The sequence below is a fragment of the Capronia coronata genome, assembly GCF_000585585.1.
Source record: "Capronia coronata CBS 617.96 chromosome Unknown acBCG-supercont1.1, whole genome shotgun sequence".
Classification (NCBI taxonomy): Eukaryota; Fungi; Ascomycota; class Eurotiomycetes; order Chaetothyriales; family Herpotrichiellaceae; genus Capronia; species Capronia coronata.
In genome coordinates, this window is record NW_006912893.1 from 2,656,238 (window position 1) to 2,677,476 (window position 21,239).

General features: G+C 52.2%; 8 protein-coding genes across 8 annotated transcripts in view; 4 read left to right on the forward strand and 4 right to left on the reverse strand.

Moving 5' to 3' along the window:
* A1O1_00942 (uncharacterized protein) overlaps nt 1-438 on the forward strand; it is a gene marked incomplete at its 5' end in the record, with an annotated part of 2,409 nt that extends 1,971 nt beyond the window's left edge. Inside the window, one exon of the mRNA XM_007721857.1 lies at nt 10-438. Within this exon, the coding sequence (XP_007720047.1) occupies nt 10-44 (35 nt within the window). The 3' untranslated portion in view covers nt 45-438. The remainder of the gene's footprint in view (nt 1-9) is intronic.
* A 2,061-nt stretch (nt 439-2,499) lies between these two features.
* On the reverse strand, nt 2,500-3,754 carry A1O1_00943 (uncharacterized protein; the record flags this gene model as incomplete). Its single annotated transcript, XM_007721858.1, has 3 exons — nt 2,500-3,116; nt 3,291-3,634; nt 3,699-3,754. 3 exons carry the CDS (start codon nt 3,752-3,754, stop codon nt 2,500-2,502), a joined length of 1,017 nt encoding a protein of 338 aa, XP_007720048.1.
* Nucleotides 3,755-5,402: 1,648 nt separating this feature from the next.
* A1O1_00944 (uncharacterized protein) lies at nt 5,403-6,580 on the forward strand (the record flags this gene model as incomplete). The annotated part of the gene is made up of 3 exons (XM_007721859.1): nt 5,403-5,896; nt 5,956-6,252; nt 6,313-6,580. 3 exons carry the CDS (start codon nt 5,403-5,405, stop codon nt 6,578-6,580), a joined length of 1,059 nt encoding a protein of 352 aa, XP_007720049.1.
* A 332-nt stretch (nt 6,581-6,912) lies between these two features.
* A1O1_00945 (lon protease like 2, peroxisomal) lies at nt 6,913-9,775 on the reverse strand (the record flags this gene model as incomplete). Its single annotated transcript, XM_007721860.1, has 2 exons — nt 6,913-7,000; nt 7,068-9,775. The coding sequence occupies 2 exons, from the start codon at nt 9,773-9,775 to the stop codon at nt 6,913-6,915; spliced, it is 2,796 nt and encodes a 931-aa protein (XP_007720050.1).
* A 693-nt stretch (nt 9,776-10,468) lies between these two features.
* Nucleotides 10,469-11,587, forward strand: A1O1_00946 (porphobilinogen deaminase; the record flags this gene model as incomplete). The annotated part of the gene is made up of 2 exons (XM_007721861.1): nt 10,469-10,778; nt 10,833-11,587. 2 exons carry the CDS (start codon nt 10,469-10,471, stop codon nt 11,585-11,587), a joined length of 1,065 nt encoding a protein of 354 aa, XP_007720051.1.
* Nucleotides 11,588-11,737: 150 nt separating this feature from the next.
* On the reverse strand, nt 11,738-12,915 carry A1O1_00947 (uncharacterized protein; the record flags this gene model as incomplete). Its single annotated transcript, XM_007721862.1, has 3 exons — nt 11,738-12,313; nt 12,371-12,647; nt 12,704-12,915. 3 exons carry the CDS (start codon nt 12,913-12,915, stop codon nt 11,738-11,740), a joined length of 1,065 nt encoding a protein of 354 aa, XP_007720052.1.
* A 368-nt stretch (nt 12,916-13,283) lies between these two features.
* On the forward strand, nt 13,284-16,944 carry A1O1_00948 (uncharacterized protein; the record flags this gene model as incomplete). Its single annotated transcript, XM_007721863.1, has 5 exons — nt 13,284-13,364; nt 13,426-13,643; nt 13,700-14,064; nt 14,114-14,381; nt 14,439-16,944. 5 exons carry the CDS (start codon nt 13,284-13,286, stop codon nt 16,942-16,944), a joined length of 3,438 nt encoding a protein of 1,145 aa, XP_007720053.1.
* Nucleotides 16,945-18,352: 1,408 nt separating this feature from the next.
* A1O1_00949 (threonine dehydratase) lies at nt 18,353-20,519 on the reverse strand (the record flags this gene model as incomplete). The annotated part of the gene is made up of 3 exons (XM_007721864.1): nt 18,353-18,601; nt 18,647-19,377; nt 20,135-20,519. The coding sequence occupies 3 exons, from the start codon at nt 20,517-20,519 to the stop codon at nt 18,353-18,355; spliced, it is 1,365 nt and encodes a 454-aa protein (XP_007720054.1).
* Between the last annotated feature and the right edge of the window lie 720 nt (nt 20,520-21,239).

Here is a 21,239-nt window from a genome sequence, read left to right on the forward strand (position 1 = left end):
GTGCTGGAGAAGAGACCGCGGGTTCTGGGCGAGGAGCATCCTGACACGATCTCAGCGATGAATAACCTCGCGAATACACTGGGGGATCAAGGTCATCTCGAGGAGGCGGGGACGATTATGAAGGAGGTGCTGGAGAAGATGCGGCGCATTCTAGGCGAGGAGCATCCTGACACGATCACGGCGATGAATAACCTCGCGTCCACGCTCGGGGAGCAAGGTCATCTCGACGAGGCGATATCTTTATTGGATATTGCTGTGCAGCAGATGCAACGTATAAAAGGGATAGACCACCCTCATACGAGAATCGCCTCTGATAATCTAGCACGGTTGCGTGCTACACCACCTATACAGAAGCAAAAGGAGAGAGGTGGCCGAAAAGGCAGTTCCCTCTCAAGACGGGTCAGGGAGATGTTTCGTAAGAAAAGCAGCAAAAGGTAGCGGCGGTGTTATATCATATCGTCCCTGTGCGGATGGCGGATACAGTCAGTCAACATATAGTTAGGATTATTACCGAGATCTTACAATACGGACGAGTAAAGCAGGAGAAGCTCCTCGCCGATCATTCGTCAGGGAAAGATCACGGACTATTACAGATAGAGTAAAGCGTGACCCGCTTATACCTGGGCCGTTTGCGAGAGAAAGTTGCCATGTGTCTGCAAAGGGGAGGGCGGTTTCGGGAAACGCTGTAACTGTATATATATATACACACTTATTCCAGGTATGGCGCATTTGGCTCATTGGCCTGTGGCACTGGACCGACTCTATATGGTTTTTGTCAAGGTTCATGCCTTCTTCGTGGTCGATGTCTGTTTTCTAGTGTGACGTCGCGGCTTTTTCTTCTCCGTTTTGTTCACCTCGCTAATTCCCGTCTTTCTGGTTTTTGACTTTGTGGCTACCGTTGTCTTGTTTAGAATTTGAGTGGGCTTTGAGACTCGAAGTCAGAGTGTGATTCTAGGCTGGCTGACTCGTAGTCGAAGGCGAGGGCCATTACCAACGCGGCATACTACCTCTTGAGGCCGAATTGGCTCCTTTCCCTGCGTGGCTTCTGTCGCCGTGCTCTTGCATGCTTCTAGGGTCCCATCAACGGGACTAAGAACGCCGTCGAGTGTCGCTCCACTAATTTGACTAGCTGCATAGCGAAATGGAGAAGGAGAAGGTGGACCAGGTGAGGGTGGCGGCAACCGAATATACTGACCAAATCGGGCATCGAGACTTGAATCATCTTCGATACCTTCTGAGGGGTGGATGATGCCCCAGGCCTGCTTAGAGGTCTCCTTACGGCGATAGGCCTCTAGCGTGGCGGAGGACGAGATTGACGCCGAGCGTGAACGGACGAGCGGCAAAATTGCGTCGTGAGCGAGACGAGCGCTGTCACGCGAGGTTGAGCCGCAGTCCGTAAATAGATCGTCGTGAAACTGACATTTCGGTCCCTGAAGTTCAAAAAAACCTGGAATCTCCGAGCTTTCCAACGCAGACTCCGAGTCTGGATACTCGGATCTTGGAGTTTGTAGCTCTGTGTCGAGAGATGACTCCCGTTCGGGCTCGACCAATGTTGTCTCGCTCGCTTCGCTGGTGATGTCGTTCTGCAAAAGGTGGGGCGAAGGAGAGCGAATGTATTGATCAAACCAGGTGTCAGATGCTAGGTCATTCTCGACGTCCGTGACCTCGAGGGAGTGACGGGTCTCGTCGATGGCAGAATATGAGGAGCCGTACGGAATGAGTATGCCCCGTCCTTGTTGAGGCTAAGTGTAGTAAGTGTGATGGGCCCGAAGTCTTCGTAACGGTACAATCATTAGACATATCTTGGTCGATCAAGATGACCTCAGGACATGCGGTCGGCGTGGGAGTAACGTGTCATCTTCGCTTACGGGGACGATCGGACAGTTGTTCCCCTCCAACTGTGTTGGAGCCGAGCGATGGCGGTGGTACCCATACAAAGGCCCCAGGAGCACTCGGCGACATTCGCTTCCGACAAAAGCGAACGCCGTCAACATCCTCGTTGGGTGATCCTGCTTCGTCCGGTGGGTCCTGTTGGACAGAATCAGGTCCGCGTGCGGGCCGTGACCGACTGAATCTGTGCGGATCGATGAGATGGAATTCGAATGAGGTCGAATCGCTGTAAGAAGAGTTACATGAGGGGCAAACTAGGGGCCACTGGCAGTTGATGAGATGCTTTTTGACGTGTTTCCACAAGAAATGATCTCGCGACCAAGAGTTCAGTCGCTCGGAAGCCGGTAATGAATCGTTGGCGACACAGAGCGGACAATAGGCTGGGCGGATCAGCGTGTGGCAGTGAGTAACGGTTCCGCATCGTTGAGGGGTGAACGAGTCCAGGTGCGCTTGACAGTGTGGTTCCCATTCCTCTCCGACGAGCCAGTCGAAACAAAGATAGCAATATTTTATGTCCGATAAGAGGCGGCCCTGGCGGGTTGCCATGTCCTGGCGGACGCAAGCTTGAATGTATTGATTACGCTGGCACTTAGGAAGACTGTGACACCGTCAACCAAAATACGTAAGTGGCAGCATGTTGGAAACGTACCTTTTCATCCTCCGTTGACAAATGGGGCAGAGACCGTCAACAGGACGCGAGCCGGGGAGGTACACAGTGTCCATGTCTCGACGGCAGAGAGTGACAAGATCCTGTAAGGCGGCCCACATCTCCTCTACCGGTAGCGCGTGGGTCGATGCCATTGCCCGCGCCAGCCGTCCCCGTTCGGGGAACAGATTGTAAATGCTCGGGGCCAACACCGTCTTGGATCCGTCTTTGGCCTTCTGCCTTCCACGGCTCTGAACAATCCAGTCTCGGCGCTCCTGGATCCAGCATTCCTGGTAGAGATCCAGTGCAGCTTTCTTGAGTCTCGTAGAATGTGTCGTTAAACGACGCTGGGCAACGGTGAAGTCTTGATTCTTTCCCTCGGTTCTGAGTCGTTGGACCTCGGCCTTAAGAGTACAAAGCTCAGGGTCTCGTTCCACCTCTTTCTCGAGGTGGGCAGGGAGTCGAGTAGGCAGACCATTCTCGCGAAATTTTTCGAGGCCTTGGAAATACTCGACGTGCCGGTGGTCACTCTCCTCCTCTCGAAAAGCGGCCTGGCCGTCGACCGAAGAGCAGTTCGCCACTTAGCTTTGGCCGAAGACTCTGGTATCGTTCTGTAGTAGATGCTGGGAGCGTTCGACTTGGGTATATCGCCCTAGAAAGAGTGGACAATTAGTATAGATAGTGGGATTCGTCCAAGAGGCTAAACGCGAGCAGAGGGACCCGCACGAGAGGCTGCGCAAGGTAGGCCACTTACTGTCCAATCCCTTCCCCACTTGACGTCGAATAGCATGGATCTGGAGTCTCCAATGGTACCCGGCATTAACAAGACTGCTCTGAGAAATGGTGCGGAATTGGTTCTGGGACATTGGATCGTTGGTCACGCCGTCCTTCTTGGTACATTTGCGAGCAATGGGCAAATCTAACACTTCGTCCTTGAACCGAAGCGGGATCTCATCCCGGTCCGGAGGGATGACCTGTTGGCGAAGGTCGGCGAAGGTGTCGTACCCGTACAGAGCGCCGTCCGCAAAAGCCAGCGCGAGGAGGAAACCGGCGTCGTTATAGAATAGCCGTCCATCCTCCTTTGCCGCGGCTCCAAAGCTGTGAATACGTCATTAGTACCTTAGGAAGGACGAAACGGAGAGCCAGAAACGGCAGAACTTACGCCACGTCTTCAGGGTCGCGGTTGTTTTTCACGAAGCGCTGGTCAAGCTTATACATGACCCTCCAATCGCGGCTGTCTTTGGGACCCTTGACGCGTTGTAATACAAGATCGACGTCCTGGTCCAATTAGATCACGACGTCGGGAATGGCTCAACCCTAGGTACACCTTGTATCGTATCCCACCTTTGAAGAATGTATCGATCCGGGCTCCTGTCCAACAATAGACATGTCGGAGCCACGTGCATTGTACCCGGCTCCGCGGATGAATGTAGATCAAGTCGTCGCAGGTCCTTTCAGCGAGGTTGACACGATTCAGGTCTTTGAACCCGAAATCATATTTCGGTCGGTGCTTATTGACGACGATACCTTCACGAACCAGAGTTCGTCGCACCCACTGAGAAAGATCAGTTGATTCGCCTTGAAGCTCAAGTTGGGAGGATATCTCATCTTACATAGTACACCTCGCTCCGGTCCTCCCCTGTAGTCGCGGCCCCCGTGACACGAGCATGACCAGCAAAAAGCCATTCGCCAACAGTACAAAGAGTATCGGCGGTCGGCTTGTTCGACTTCTTGTCAATTTTCCCCTTGCTCGTCGCGGCGTAGAAGCGCAGAAAGTCTTTCACTGTCGCTAGGTCGGGGGCCGGAGCTCCTTCACCTAAATAATGACGACGAGCGGTGGTTTCGTCTGGAGGAGGAAGCCCTTTTCTTTCATGATCGTCTCGTAGTTGTTTTAATTGCCATCTTTCATGTTTTCGTCAGAGATAAGCGGAACTTGGAGAATGGAGGAAGCGCAGAGTTCGGCATTCTTACCGTAGTAATATTCCACAGTACGATCGTGGTGCGCTTTTGTTGTGGAAATGTACTTGTCTACGTCGCGTACTTTATCTTCCTCAACATGTGCACCTCTCTTGTAACCGTTGGCTTCGGCTCGAGCCCATCGTTCGTCCTCCGTCTCCTTTCGCCGGCCCATGGCTGTAGGAGGCTCAAGCTGTCACGAATCGGGAAGTCCTCGAAGACGACCGGGGGAGCCAGCGAGGCGCGAGGAAACGGCAGCTGGAAGGGAGAAGGGATCCCATCAAGGCCAGGAGGCCAGGATCCGGATTTGAGTCCCATTTTGTACCCGGTGCGAGGAACGGTCGAGAGTGGGAACTTCGCGAGAGTGAGGGTCCCGCGAACTGGGTCCCTGGCTCCGAAGGAAGGAGGCGCTACAGAACGGCAGCCGTCAATGGGGCCCATTCAGGTCGGACCTAAGTTGGCGGGTGAGTAGAAGAGTGCGAAGGGTGCGCAGAAGGGTGCGCAGAGGTGAGAGGAGGGTGGCAGAAGGGTGCGCAGAGGTGAGAGGAGGGTGGCAGAAGGGTGCGCAGAGGTGAGAGGAGGGTGGCAGAAGGGTGAGTCGTGGGGAGTGCGCTTCTAAAAGCGGCACGCTCTGGGTGAGCCGCACGTGAGCTCGCTGCAGACCACCTTTATCTCCGCCATTTGGCATGATCCACCACATACGCTCAGGTTAAGTTATTACTACTACGGCGGAGGTTTGCGCTCGCGCCCGTCATCCTCCAAGACTGCGGCCTTGGCAAGAAAAGACGAGTCAAAATCATTTCCTCGCTGCAGAGAACAATCGGCGCAGGGTGCACCTCCGATTGAGAATGAGCGTTTGTTGCATCGACGGCTCCAGCTTATTCTGACAACCGCTGCTCGTTGCGTCAGAATGCCTCGTTCACGTGTCCCTCCTACGCTTCTCACGAAGCTGAGGCATCCGCGCGAAGCCACTGATGGGCCGCGACTATGGAACGCCAAAAGAAGAATAAAGACCAGCAAGGGACTCAGTCCGGAGCAGTTTCAGCAATTCAAACAGACGCCGCCGCACGTCTGGTACAATGCATATATCAGTTTACAACAAGACCCCAGTCGAACGGGACTGTCCTCGCATCAGAAATTCGCGCCAGCGGAGCTGTATGCTATTGACAGAACAGTCAACGACAGAGGCGAGTTAGAATGGTGGAAGCTGGATCGGGAGCATCTCGACAAGTTCATGGACGCACATCCACAGCTCAGCAACGTCTCCGGCGACGTTCGGACCTTCATCGCGGAAAACGGCCATACGTTGAGCAAGTCCAAGATTCTCCAGCTTCTACGAAGTCCAGTACAGTACTTCTCCGCCTCTTCGAATGTACCCCTGGAGCAACGAAAACAGATATATTTGTAGGTGTTCCTTGAACTGTCGCTGCTGATTCGCATGTTGGTTGCTAACAAGTCCGCAGTCCCGACGTCAAGGACGCCGTTGTACTTATGCGGACGCCCCATCTTGGCCCACGATACGCCGCTTTCGACGTCCCGCTCCATTTCAGCAAGCTGGACATGAAGGCATACCTGAAAGACGTCTACAATGTGGATGTGCTTCACATTCGAAGTGTTGTGATTCAGTCGAAAGTGCAAAGAAAAGACGCTACCTCTCCGTACACGCAAGGCGCATTGTTCCGACCTCCGAGTCAGAAGAAGATGACGGTGCAGCTCGCAAAGCCATTCGTGTATCCCGCCGAGATCAAGGATTTGTCACCGTGCGTTATACCCTGAGCATCCCGAGATAACCTTCGGCACTTGTACTAACTGCAATATAGGTGGGAGTACGACACCTATTGGAACACAATGAAGGCTTATGTAGCCGAACAACGAGAGAATTCCATATGGGGAAGCACACAACCGAACCTCGAGCATCGGAAATCCATTGCCCAACAAGCACAACAACTACTGAAAGGAAAAGACAAGTGGGCACCAACATGGCAGGCGTTTGCGGATACCACGAGGGCCATGCAAGGTGTAGCCACTCAACTCCCTAAATCGCTGCCGACGAGGACCGCTCCCCCGGCGAGCACGAGTGTAAAATGATATATTACTATTTCTCTGTCACACAGTCATGAAAGCCCGCCAACCCCGTCTATAACCCGGCATAGGATGACATGCGATACTCATGGTCTTCCGGTTCGATTCGATATTCTTGACCATGGCCAGATCAAGGGACCGTCACAGCCACAACTGTTGGGGACGATACTTTCACGTTCTGGACATAGCATCAATCGCCTTTCTTGGAACGAGTGCAAAGATGCACAGTTTTACCATCGGAAGAAACTAAGGACAAGAGAATACATGGCAGCTTTAAATTTGTGACAGAGTTATGTATAATACCGCTGGCTAAAAAGATAGATACCCAACCGGCAAGATTATAGTCTAGCCTCGACTTCCGCGAAATGGCTGTCGGTTGCCCAAGCTGATTCAGGCCAGATGTGCCGCAGGGCTTCGTAGACGTGTCTGCAAAAGTGTGGAGTTAGCAATTGCAGTATGAGGCTACAAAAAAAGGGGTACAGAAAACACTCACTTGACATATATGATCTGCAGATCCCGCTTGACCTCCTCAGGGACGTCCTTGACATCCTTGCGATTATGCGCGGGGAGCAGCACTGTCTTGACGCCCGCACGATGAGCGCCGATGAGCTTCTCCTTGATCCCGCCCACGGGCATGACTCTGCCTCTGAGACTGACTTCGCCAGTCATCGCGATTTGTGGCGGGACAGCCTTGCCCGAGAACAAGGAGATGAGGGCAACTGTGTGGGCAAGACCAGCGCTAGGGCCGTCCTTTGGCACAGCACCCGCAGGACAATGAACATGGATCGCTCGCTTTTCCATGATATCTTCGTTGGGATCGTGCGTGAGGCCAAGATCGTAACTATGAGCTTTCACCCAGGTCAAAGCCACTTCGACAGACTCCTTGAGCACATCGCCCAGCTTGCCGGTAAGCTGGACGCGGCCTTTGCCCGGCATATCAGCAACTTCGATGAATAGGATGCTGCCTTGTCCACCGGACGAGTATGCGACCAATCCAGTAACGACACCGGGTCGCGAGGACTTCTCGGCAATCTCTTCTTCGAATCGCTCAATGCCGAGAATGTCTTCGAGTTCGTCGACAGTGACGGTGGGGTTATATTTCGACAAGTCATTGGCATCTCGTGCGTCCGCATATTGGACTGCTTTGTACCGGCACACGGAGCCGATTTCGCGCTCTAGATTGCGCACGCCCGACTCGCGAGTGTATGCTGTGATGATTGTATCTAGTACATCGTCGGGAATGATAACTTCGCCGTCGGAGAGCCCGTTGGTCCGGATCTGCTTGGGGATTAAGTGCTGCTTTGCAATATGGCGTTTCTCAATTGTCGTGTAGCCCGAAAGTTGTATGGTTTCCATGCGATCCAACAGCGGCGGAGGAATAGTGTCCAAAGTGTTCGCTGTCGCAATGAACAAAACCTTGCTGAGGTCGATTGGAATGTTTACATAGTGGTCGTTGAAACTGTGGTTCTGTTCAGGGTCAAGGACTTCGAGCATAGCCGCCGACGGGTCGCCATGGAAATTGTTCGTGCTCACTTTGTCGATTTCGTCGAGCAGAAATACCGGATTCGCCACTCCTACTTTCTTCAGACCACTGACTATCAGACCGGGCATGGCAGCAACATAAGTTCTCCGGTGACCTCGAATTTCAGCTTCATCCCTGACTCCACCGAGAGATATCCGGTGGAATTTGCGTCCCAAAGACAAAGCAACAGATTTGGCAAGCGACGTCTTACCCACGCCCGGCGGCCCCACGAGCAGCAGGATTGGGGACTTGTCAATCATCCGTTTGGACTTGAGAACATGTAGCTTGGCGGTCGCCGCATCTCGTTCGTCGTCCGGAATCTGCTCGACTTCTTTTTCCTCGCCCTCTTGGACAGGTGTGAGTTGCTTGGTGAGCCTCGCAATTTGCTGATCAATGTCAGCATTGACCGACTGCTTCAGCTTCAAGACTGCCAGATATTCCAAAAGCCTCTTTTTGATCTTCTCGAGGCCATAGTGATCATCGTCTAGCTGTTTGCGAGCTCGCGTCAAAGTGTCAGCACCGAGATGGTCATCCGTGACTTTCGTCCACGGGATCTCGGCAAGGTTCTCGATATAGGTGCGAATAACACCATATTCTGCATTGGCTGGATTCATTTTCTTGAGCCGCCGCAGCTCACGCTCCGCAACATTCTGCGCCTCGGGTGACAGACCAGCCTCGGCCACTTTCTTTCTGAGCTCTTCAACTTCGTTTACTTCGTTGTCTTCGTCGGGATCTCCACGGCGCTGGCCCGGCATTCCCGGTGGGGCCATTCCATTGAGCCCAGACATGGCCCGTCGTGCGAGGGCTTCTCGTTGGCTTTGGTTCAGATCAGAAATGTCCACGCCCAGGTTGGGCGGGAGGCCCGTGGACGTGATTGATGTGATCTTGATGTTTCCATTGATGCCTGCTATTTGTTTGTTGAGCAAGGCCAGAACACGCTCTAGTCTTTCATGCAGGTCCAGAGTACTCAAGATTCGAAGCTTCTCCTCAAAACTCGCCTCGACAATGTCGGTCATGAAGTCGGCCAACTGACCAGCCTGGGAAAGATCTTTCTTCGCAATGTATAGTTCAAACCGGCGGACAATCAACGGAGATAGTACCATGGACGCTGGACGGAAGAGGGAGGAGAGACGAAGTAATGTAAGAAGCTCGCGTGATCGTTGTTGGAGCCGCGTGAAACTGGCTCGGAGGTCACCATCGTTCAGCTCCGGAACTTCATCCTCGTAGAACGTGACCTCCGCCTCAAAGTATGGTTTCTCGTGCCTAATCCGGTCAATCTTAAACCTCTGCACGCCCTCCACGACCAGAAATGGATCCGCATTTGAGTTGCCTTGGACCCCGATTATCTTTGCGAGCGTTCCATAACCAAACAGGTCTTCTTTGCTGGCGTTCCATGGGGCTATATCTGCATCCTCGACGTGCTGGCTGCTCTCTTTCTCGGAACTATCCAGCAACTCTTTACCATCGGGGTTGAGGAAGGGCGAGTTTAATGGGACGCAGCCGACCGGGAGTTGTGCTGTTCCCGTCCTCGATTTCGTTGCGCGCTGAAAGGCCGATGACAGAAGTAGTGGTATGTCGGCACGATTGACTACTGAGATGCGTAGGGTGACGCCAGGCAGAAGGACGGAGTCCTTTGCCAGCGGGATGAGTGGGATGGTGGCCTTCGCGGTGAACCCCATGACAAGATCTGTGTGTGGACCGACCGGAGGAGTGAAGGGAGAGAGGCGGGGAACAGCAGGAACTTGTATATGAATTATGAGAGTCCGGGGTCTGCAGCACCGGATGAGATGCGCCGTCAACCTGTCATACTAGTATCATGAGATGGAAGATGCTCGATGCTGAATCCGCGTTTCGGGGCTCATCATCGTCTCGCGCCGCAGGCAGCCGAGGTACGGAGTACGTCAGACGCACGGTCACGTAGAAGAGGGAGGTCAGTCACGTGTGCTAGCAAATGCCTCTCCATTCTGCAGAAGGATTCTCTCATATCATGAATGATTCAGGACAACCGACACGTTCCCCATAGTAATTGGAATCATGATAGTACTGCTACCTCACCATCTGCTAGTCTGTAGTAGAACCATTCAAGTTGGCCCGTCCATAGGAGATTTGTAGTACTAGTAGTCCTACTACTATACTAGTACTAGGGGAGCACATCGCCGCGTGCCAAGGTTTGTAAAAGACGTTAACATGCACGGAAAGGATTTGTCCGCTCATCCGAGTCGTACTAGTACAACTTCGAATCGATATTGAACCCGAGTCAGACGAGTACATGAGTAGGACAAGTCTTCCGCGAAATCACACCTCCAGTCATTGAAGTCGGCGATATTTCGACTTCGTCCTGAGCTACGCCACCATATCTCCACACAGCCGTGATGACGACCATTTCAGTAGTACAGGGGGAAAACACCTCGGTGGAAATTGGGAGCCAGAGCCCTGAAACCATTTTCAATATCGGTACGAGGAAGTCCCCGCTGGCCCTGGCTCAGACAGATTTGGTCGTCAAAGGCCTTGCGTCCGCATTCCCCGACCAAGTATTCGTGACCAAAGCTCGGGATACTGCTGCGGGTGATGTCGACACAACCACAGCCGTCAAGGACATGGCTGTCAAGAATATCTGGAGTCACGAGCTTGAATCTCTACTGGTTGAAGGCAAATATGACTTGATAGTCCATTCGCTCAAAGGTTTGTTGTCGCTGCAAATACAGTCAGAAGCAGAACTAATAGGTCTCATGCTAGATGTGCCTACAAACTTACCCGAGGGGTGTGAAATAGGGGCAGTGCTGGCTCGTGAAGACCCAAGGGACGCCTTTGTCATTAAAGCTGGCAGGACTCCATGCAAGATTGAAGACTTGCCTGCCGGGTCTGTCATCGGCACGTCTTCTGTTCGTCGGACGGCTCAGATTGCATCACTATATCCTCATCTGCGAGTGGAAAACATGAGAGGCAGTCTGCACACTCGTTTAGCAAAACTTGACAAGGAAGACAGCCCTTTTGCCGGCTTGATTCTTGCGGCTGCTGGTCTCATTCGCATAAACCTTGACCATCGGATCACTCAATTCCTCGAATCCAAGAGCGGAGGAATGCTTTATGCTGTCTCACAGGGAGCCATCGGGGTCGAGAACAGATCACCAGATGAGCGGGTACAGAAAATGCTTAGTGCGATTGACCACCGGGAAACTCATCTCGCCACGGCCACGGAACGGAGTCTCCTGAGAGTCTTGGAAGGAGGGTGCAGTGCCCCGTTGGGAGTCGAGACCAGTTGGGTCAAAGATGAGGCGGGCCAGACGGTTCTGCGACTGAAGTCTAACGTCATCAGCACGGATGGGAAACAGAAGTCGGAAGTTGACATGACTGAAGTGGTAACAAGCAAAGATGATGCTGTTGCCTTTGGGACCAAGGCAGCGGAAGAACTACTTCGCAGAGGTGCTGACAAGATCTTGGCGCAGATCAAGGCGAAGGTGCCCACCACTGCGGCTGATCTCGGAGAATAGAGCACATACGTCGAGGTGGAAAAGCTGATCATACATCCACGACAGGACTTCAGTCAGTGACGCAGGAGCGGGTGAAGAGGGGGGTCGAGAACTATGTCAAAGCGTGTTGAGAGAAGCCTTGTGTTTCAAGATACCCCAAGCCTATATACCTCAGCCGCGGTTGATCGTATTCCCGGCACCCTTCGGATTCGCCTCAACGAACTCATCCCATTCACGTGCCTTCATCGTGGCAGCGTCGGCTTGCTCCATATTGTCTTCATCTGGTTCTGGCTGGGGTGCATCCGCATTACCGCCTCCTTCAATTATGCCTCCTCTCCGTCGCTCTTCTTCAAGGTAGTCGTCGATACTCATGGTAGGGAGGTTATGGCCGGGCCTGAACACGCCCTGTCGCAGTTGAGTACGCTTGTCTGTCAGGGTGAATGGCTGAAGTGGTTTGCCTTTGGGATCGAGCAATGGCCCTCCTCGTTTCCCCAGACCGGACATAGTCAGTTGGCCATCAAGCCGCTCCGAGAAGCCATCGTCTCTAATCCGCTCTCTGTGGTCATTTTGTGGTGGTTCTCGTGTGACTGGTTCAGCCTGCCTGATCTGGGATAAAATCTCTAGTTCTTGGGTGATCATGTCCAATGAGGAAAATGTCTTGGTAACACAAAGTGCAATTTCTGCCAGATAGAGGTTTCGAATGGTTTCATCATCGACATTCGACTTGCGTGACTCATTTCTTAGGTACTGTCTCGGTTAACAAGGGCTCGCAAACGTCAAGCGGACAGGCTTCTCTCCACCTACCTCGAGTTTTTGATTGAGGGACTTCTCTTCTTGAAACCGCCCTATCTTGATTTTCCGTCTCTCTTCAGGATTGCTCGAGGAGATTAACCTAAACGAACCCCGCTGTTCAAGAAATCGTTCGTAAAGCTGCCTATCCGGCGGACTAAGGAGGCCGTAGTGATCCAACCGGCTCAAGAAGCTTTCAAACAAGTCGGATGCTTCTCGTAAGGAGGCCTCTCTATCATTTCCATAGAACTTGACTTTCATCTCCGCTAATAAGTAGTCCACAGTGAAGTATCTAAACCCTATGTTTAGCATGAGGATCCTAGCGTAGAAACATGGCTAGTAACATACTGCAGATCTTGTGTTGTGATATCCTCCACTTCCTCGTTCGTACTGAAGAGTGAGAGTTTTCGAATGAGCTGTCGACATTGTTGGAGGTTGTCTATGATCGTCTGCAAGGCCTCCTTGAAAGTTGCCTCTCGAGGGTCGAGAACATCCAACTCGTTCTGACGAGCCTTTGCCTCGTTGAACAGTTCTCTCAGAGATGGTTCGGGGTTGTCCATCGTAAACGCCGTGTTGTCGACGAGGTGTTCACGTCTGTCAGAGAGTTTGGTAAGATGTTCAGCTGTATATCCTTAATCCCACAATTCGTAAAACTGGCCGACAACGAAAGGTTTGGTCATCACTTCGAGGCAGAGAAGTTGAGCCGTCGTCTGCAACGGCCAATCAACGGCTGATTACATCATTTCGAGCCAAGCGTTTCTGCTTACATAACGTCACTTTCCCCAGACCGGTAAATGACTGGAAACTTTTCGAAGAGACAGCCTCGTCCTCAGTGTTTCGCTGTGACTCATCCAATCCCATATTCACCCTCTGGCGCTACTTAAGTCTCGCCACCGCCTACTTGCCTCAGGCGGCGAATGTAACCAATATGGCCTCTCCAATGCCTCTCCGCCACGTCGGCATGGACGACGAGATGGCCTTGGAAAAGAATGCCGGCCTGATCATGGGGGTACGTCACACCGGGTTTTGCACAGATGCCTTACCAACCGGTATCTAATAAGCCTTTCCAGACAAACAACAGCAGCATAGTATCCAAGAGGAGTGTGGAAAGGCTTTACCTGCCTCAGCCACATTTCTACCGCTATTTCGTCAAAAAGCCCCAAAGGCGAGCCCCGACCATTAACCGTGGATATTGGCTTCGCATGAGAGCCATTGACTGGGTGGTAAGACAGTTTTTGGAAAGGTCTTCAGAGCAGAAGAAAGTCATCATCAATCTGGGCTGTGGCTAGTGAGTAAGGATGTCATTAGCCGTTGTCACGGTCCCGGCCCAACTTACACTGTTAGTGACCCTCTTCCTTTCCAATGGATGGCCCAAGACAGAGACCTGTGCGGCAACACCAAATTTATCGATGTCGACTTCGACGAGCTTATGGTCAGCAAGCGAGAGATCATCTTAAACACCCCTAAGATGAAGGATATGCTTTCTTTGACTCCCGATCGACCGACGGAAAAAGGGGTCGTGCTGGATACCGAGGAGTATACCGCACTCGGCTGTGACCTTCGAAACCTGCGACGGCTAGAGCGATTGGTCAGATCTGTTGTTGACATTGACCAATGTCTTGTGCTATGTGTTGCGGAGGTCAGCATCACTTATATGTCTCCCGATGATTCAGATCCTCTTATTGCGTGGACAACCACTCTGTCCCCCGGTATGCTCATGTCGTCTCACCTTGACTTGGGTCTGGCTGATGGTTCTAGATGTGACCTTCTGCTTGTTGGAGCAGCAATGTCCGGATCGACCTGATAATCCATTTGCGGCGGCCATGTTGAAACACTTTGCCAAGTTGGGAACACCTCTGCGTTCGCTGCTCAAGTACCCTGGGAACCATACTCAAACACTACGCTTTCAGGACGCAGGGTACTCTCAAATCGAGATACAAAGTCTATGGGAATTATGGGCTGATCCTAGATTCCTGTCTCCATCGCAAAGAATGTCTCTGGATGAGGTCGAGCCTTTCGACGAATGGTGAGTTGCGTCGATCTTCTGTGTGTATTTCGGTACTGCTACTAATGGCTGGTTCAGGGAAGAATTCGCTTTGTTTGCATCTCATTACTGTCTAATAGTGGCGCAGACTGGTCCTGAGCCGTTGATACCGGAACAACCTAGGTCGAGGCGAGCTTCCGTCGACAGCTTCGCCTCGGATCTTTCGACAAGAACAGTTTCCCCGTACAGAGGACAGACGCAATGGTTTGCATACAAGTTCTCACCCAACCCCAATCAAGAAGGACGAACTCACCACGGCTCGGCATTCTCCATTCCCGGTCGAGATGCCATTGGCCTTCATGGTGGGATAGGCCCTCAGGGCCGTCAGTCGACCACATCAGTCTATGCGCCTGCAGATTCCAACCTGCCATTTCCTCCAGTTCCCCCGGAAGAGATCGGCGCAAGATGTTGTCACACTATAACTTCGCTTGAGAGCGGACAGAATGTGCTAGTAGGTGGGCGTCTGTCACCTTCTGCGCCGTTGAAGGATTGCTGGTTACAAACGGGGTCCAAGTGGGAAAGGATCCAGGACCTTCCCGAACCACGCTTTCGACATCGAGCCGCTGCTGTGACCCTGTCCGACAATCATTATGGTGTTCTGGTGTTTGGAGGCAAGACATCCGCCACCAAGGTCGCGCTAGACTGTCTTCTCTGGGACCAGAAAAATGGGTGGCAGAAATTGAGGTCTCTGCGATCAGACCCTATGCCACGATTTGGGGCGAGTTTTGTCAGGCTAGGCTTCAACCATGGTCTACTATTCGGCGGAATGCGGCACGATGGAGTCATCTGCCAGGGACTATGGAGGTGGAGGCTGATCATCCGAGACAACGTCGTTGCCGGCATCAGTTTCAAGACCTCTACCGCACTGGATGCGTCGGCGGGGAGCTTCCCCTGGTTGTCTCGTCTCGGAGCCTCATACAGCGTGATTCGGAACGAATTGCTTGTTATCGGAGGCGTGGCCAAACACGGGTGTATTCCCAAGGACTACGAGGTTCTTTCTATTCTTGGAAGCTTCTCCGCGTTCAGCGAGTTTGAGAAGGAAATGGAGCTGCGAGTCGCCTGCGTCACACCAAAGAACGACCCGAACGTCCCACGACCTTTTCTCGTCGGCCATTCGTCGCACCGTACCGCGAAAGAGACCACGCTGCTCGTGGGCGGCGGGGCAACATGTTTTAGCTTTGGCTCGTACTGGAATCCTGGGTGTTGGCTGCTCTACTACCAAGAACCAGGCGTGAGTTCACCCTGGGCTCTCGTGAAGCCAACACCGTCTGAACTGTCGCCTAGCCCTATTCCGGCGTCAAAAGAAGGCCCATCGCACCCACCCATCTCAGTTGAGGCCATTCGCCTGTGCAATGAGCAAGACTTCGCCCACGTCCTTCGCGAAGGCACGCCGAAAATCTTGACGTCTCTTGACATTGGTTCCTGCGTGTCAGTGTGGACTCCGACGTACCTTGTCTCCAAGGTTCCCGCCTCGAAATCCGTTGTGGTCCATTCTGCGTCAAGCCGAACCATGAGTTTCCAGCGCAAAGACTTCCTTTACAAAACGCTGCCCTTCCACGAGTTCGTCACTAGTCTCACAAGGGACCCCAATGCGCATATGTACTTGCGCTCGATCTCCAGCACCAACCCGACACAGCTGCCCGCCGACTTGTCGACTGACTGGCCGGAGTTGGCGAAGGACTTTGTCCTGCCGCCCGCCCTGAGCTTCGTGAGAGAAACGCAGCATAGCAGCCCACTGCGTATCAGTGCCAATGTCAACATGTGGCTACATTACGACGTCATGGCCAACGTGCTCTTTCAAGTCCGGGGCGCACGCAAACTCATCTTGTTCCCGCCCGAAGATATCAAGCATTTGTCTTTTCCACCGGGCTCCACGACTTCGACGTTCGACATTTTCGAACCCACGGCCGACGGCCAAAAGAACCACCTCGGTGAACCAGACCGACTAATCTCCATTCCAAACACCCATCCGCATGTCGCAATCCTGCGGCCAGGAGAAGCACTTTATATACCTCCTTTATGGGCACATGCCGGCACACCGATGCCCGCGCCAACAACAAGACTAACACCCACCCCCAAGCAAAAGTCACCATCTCCACACCATCAGTCTACTCCCCAGGCTCAACCGGACACTAATCAGTTTCAACACATACCTAGTCCTCACAGCAAGTCAATCGAGGCATCGAAGTCACCAGCCGACGCCGAATCCTCACACATCAACATCTCTCTAAACATCTTTTTCCGCTCCCTCTCTCCGTCACGCTACGCGGCTGGCCGCGACGTATACGGCAACCGCGATCTCGCCGCCTACGAAGACGGCCGACGAGACGTCGACAAGATCGTGCGCCGGTTTCTCTCCACCAGTAACAATAACCCCAAAAGCGACGCTTCACACTCTGCAGAAACACATTCTGCAAGCCGTAACGGAAATGGAGATACCGACGACCGTCAATGCGAGATACCTGAGGGTATTCCGAAGGCCATTGCCAAAGCCTATCTCGAACGACTCGCTGACGAGTTGAGAGACCGTGCGAAGAAACTGTAGTTGTAGACCATGGACCTGGGCAGCAAAATTCATGTCCATATGCATATTCGAAAGGTTCTCTTTGCATGATACCAGCGGTGGGAGGATTGGAAAAAAAAGAAAAGGATGATCATCATCTGGTACTATACTTTGATATATTAAAAACAGAAAAACAAGATGAGACAAAACGGAAAATAGTAGCTCTGCTACCTTGATATAGCACAAAGTATATAATATATTATCCCCTGCAATGCTACATTCTACTTACAAACCTGATATATTTGAATGTAATCGCTTAAACTGCTTTCTCTCTAGATCAATATAAGTAATGGACTACAGCAACCTCACCTGCTTACGGACAGATATGCTCAAGAGTATATCCTCCTTAGGTAGAAGTAACCTACATCAGCTACAACCAAAACATATACAGTACCTGATAGGTATAGGTATATCTTTGCATGGTCGACACAAACGGGAGGCCGCTGTTCGCTCGACTTTGGCGTTGACAGGTCTCGCCTAGGACACCGAAGACTATAATTATTCCCCCCTATAACTTCCCAGCAGGCGCCATTCGTTCCCCCGTCATGGCCTGCCTGGCCTTAAATTAAGAGCCAAAAGAGCCTAAGGCGCGCACTGCGTTGCCTAGCCAGCTAGCAAACCCCACCTCCAAAAATCTAACATCATAAAATAAACCGTCGAAAAATTCTCCTAATTTCATCAGGGAGGATGGCCGAGGTAAATAGCAACCCGCTCTACAATTTCCCTTTTGTTCCACGACTCTAACATGCATTTGTCTCGCAGTGGTTTAAGGCGGCAGATTTAAGTCGATTATCATATCATGAAAACTTAAAGTTCTCTGCTTTCCGTAAGGAAGCGTGGGTTCGAACCCCACTCCTCTCAATGTTTTTTTTTATGGTCGTTTTGGACCATGGTTGGTGTGTCTGCGTTTTTGCCCCGGAGTCGGAATATCATACCTAACGAGAAGCAGGGGGTGCTAATAACCCCCCGGTTCCAGATCCGGAGCGAAAGAAGGAGAGGATAAGACTTCTAGAGCAAATCATTTTACGCCGGTATATGCTTACAGATCTTGTCAGAAGTCGTTGTCAACCTCGATGTAGCAGATGAAAACGAAGATGAAGATGTACAGTCTAGTCGTCTCGCCGCATTGTTGTTCAACAAGGCTTGTCTTTGCCTTCTACGCTGTCGACTACAGTACTATGAAACGTATCTATTGACCGCTGGTGGACATGTGTATACTATCCCGGTAGTTTCAGACGCCCGTCTAGCAGCTTCTTCCACAACTCTTGTCTATCTCTTTTGCCGTGCCTGGGGGTTTATGCTTCGTCAAGCTAATAAAGTCTCCCCTTCGATGACCTGGATCGTATCACTATCCCGTGCGCGGTCTGCCAGGCTCAGAGTTTCTTCGATTTCAGCCGGCAATATCCTCGACTTTCTTTCCTCCATCTGCCCCTATCGTCCCTTGATGTCTCTCGCCCACGATATCATGAACATGACTCTGAGAGGTCTTCTGGTTCCTGTCCTCCCCATGGCCTCCTTCTTGTCCTTCTCCTTCAAGCCGTAGGTCCAAATCCTCCGCGAACAACTTACTGACCGCCTTCATGGTAGTATTTCCACCACTAAAGACGATCCCGACGTTCCAAACAGCATCTTCATTGTTCTGCTTCTTCTTCTCATTTCCATCCCCAGTCCCAGTCCCCTTCACCTGCGTCCTCTGAGCCTCGGCGACTCGAGCCCGAAACCCTCCATTGAACAAAACCACCGCCAGGCCGACCGCAGCACTAGGCTCCACGACAACCTTGAGCCTCTCATAGACCAGTCGCATCGCAGCCTTGATCTGGTCCTCAGTGACAGCATACAAGGCCTCAAGCTTGGTCGGATCGCTCAGAATCTCGAAATTCAGTACCCCCACCGGCGTGCGCAATCCATCCGCAATAGTCAGGGTTTTGACATGTTCGACGCGCTTCCCCGCCTGCAATCCGCGACGGCCATCGTCTCCGCCTTCAAAGGACGGTTCTGCACCAAACACCCTTGTCTCAGGCTTGTCCGAGAACCAGGTCGCCGTCCCCCCCAGTAGTCCGCCGCCGCCGAGGGGCGTGATGACTGCGTCGAAAGCACTGTCACGGAACGAGGCGGATTGCTCGATATCGGATAGTCTCTTCTGCAGGAGTTGCTCTTCCATTTCGAGGCCTACAGTGCCTTGGCCAATAATGATGTCTGGGTGATCGTAGGGAGGGACTAGGATGGCGTTCTTCTCGGCGATCACTTCGGCCACTACGGCTTCGCGTTCGTCTGACGTCGAGCCGCTGAAGATGACGTTGGGGGTGTACAGTCTCGTCCCGGCGATTTTGGAAGGCGTGCTGATCTTCGGCATGACGATGTAGCTTGGGATGGAGAATGTTGAGGCGGCGAGAGCGAGCGCCTGAGCGTGGTTTCCTGGACATACAGAAAGACAGGGCAATTGTCAGTGTCTGAGTCTCTGAAAATAAGAATAAAAGAGGCATTGAGGAGGTGTATGTGTTGTTTCATCAACTGAAAACGGGGTTGATGCTGCACTATAGGTAAGTATAGCTTGACAGGCGTTGGGAGAATGTGCACATGTATGAGGCAGCCTTCATAGCTTTGCGGTCTTGAAAGGGGGTAAGAGAAATCGAACCCCTGTATAGCCCACACTGCGAGGAAAATGAACTTCCATGGTCTCAGAAGACTTCTCAGAAGACCTGATAACGCCACTGAAGAAGCGTCAACACATCTGGAGATACTGCTTCTCGCTACCTTCCAGGGTGAGCACGACGTAGTGAAGAAGAAGGGGAGGGAGAAGGGGGTGAGATTGAAACATGCAAAACTCGAACCGTAGAACTGAAGTCCATATGGCGGGCGCCCCTGAGTATGCCAGACACCACACAGTAACAAACCATCCACGACCAAGCCCAGCTGACCGCCTCCTAGCAGCAGGAGGCCCCAGAATTGACTGGGAGTGCGTGGCTTGCGACAAACCTAGGATCCAAAGAACCAATATCAAGGCCTAAGACGAAACCAACACCCATGGAAAGCGCCCAGCAAAGAGACTAATACCATCCAAAGCCAGAAAAGACTAAACCCGTCACCTCAAACCTCAAGATCAAGAGTTCAAAAGACCAGAACCAGAAAGAGAGAGAGAGAAGAAAAAGATACCGAATCGACTTTGACTCACCACTACTGTGCGTAACCACCCCTCTCCTCCTCACCTCCTCGACGCCCAATTCCTCAATCAACCTGACCACGGCATGAAACGCGCCTCGGGCCTTGAACGCCCCGATCTTCTGGAAATTCTCACATTTGAAGAACAACCGAAAATTCGGGCCCGTGTGCAAGTTGTCGTTGTCGTTGTCGTTGTTTGACATCCCGGTCTTCTCACTACATCCAAAGCTGGTGGGGGGATCATCAGACAAGAACACCCTCGGATCCACGGCCGAGGCTATCGCGTCCAGACTGTGGCTGGTCAGGAGCGGCGTTGTGTGGACATATGGGCGGATCTTGGAGTAGGCGGTGCGGATTGACGACGGGGTTAATGGGGGACATGTTGACGGGTCTGCCATTCTTTTCTTCGCTTCGGTCGTTCGATAGGTACACTCTCATCAGGAATGCCTACGTAGCTTAGCTAGCCAGGATGTCAGAGCAGATCGGATGGCGGTTGACAAGGGCTGCGATGGAGCGATGGGGTGTGTGGTGTCCAGCAGTGATTGATGCTTGCTGTACAAAGGGGTTTACAACACACAAGGTTATATGATGGTATCAAAGTAGATAACGATAACTAGGTAATTAGGTCATTTGTCTAAGCCGAAATAAGATATCGAATAGGGTCGGGTTGGAGTTGAAATGAACTGGGTCAAGACCTTTACAAAGGCGCGGGCGGGTACAATAATGGTGTGATTGTCGTCTTGTCGATGCCACTAGGAACCGATATATCGAACGTTGCACTATAGTAGGGAGTTAATTCAAGCGACGAAAAGACCTGACCTCGAATAGTGACCAGTCTTTTTATTCTCGAGATAGACACTGCTTCCAGGCGAGCAGAGTTGATATCTGTCATGATTTACAATAGCTCATACGCAAACATGTTATTCATGTCATCGACCAGGACATCCAAGTCACTGGCGTTTCACAAGTGTTCGACCCCGGCGTTGGCAAGACTTTAAGCCCCAGGGAAAGTAGAAGAGAAGACATTCCGACACGGTTTGATGACGAATTTTCATTCAAAGCTGTGGGACGCAGAAGACAGCAACATCGAGCCGCAATAGACAGTCACGCAGTATCCT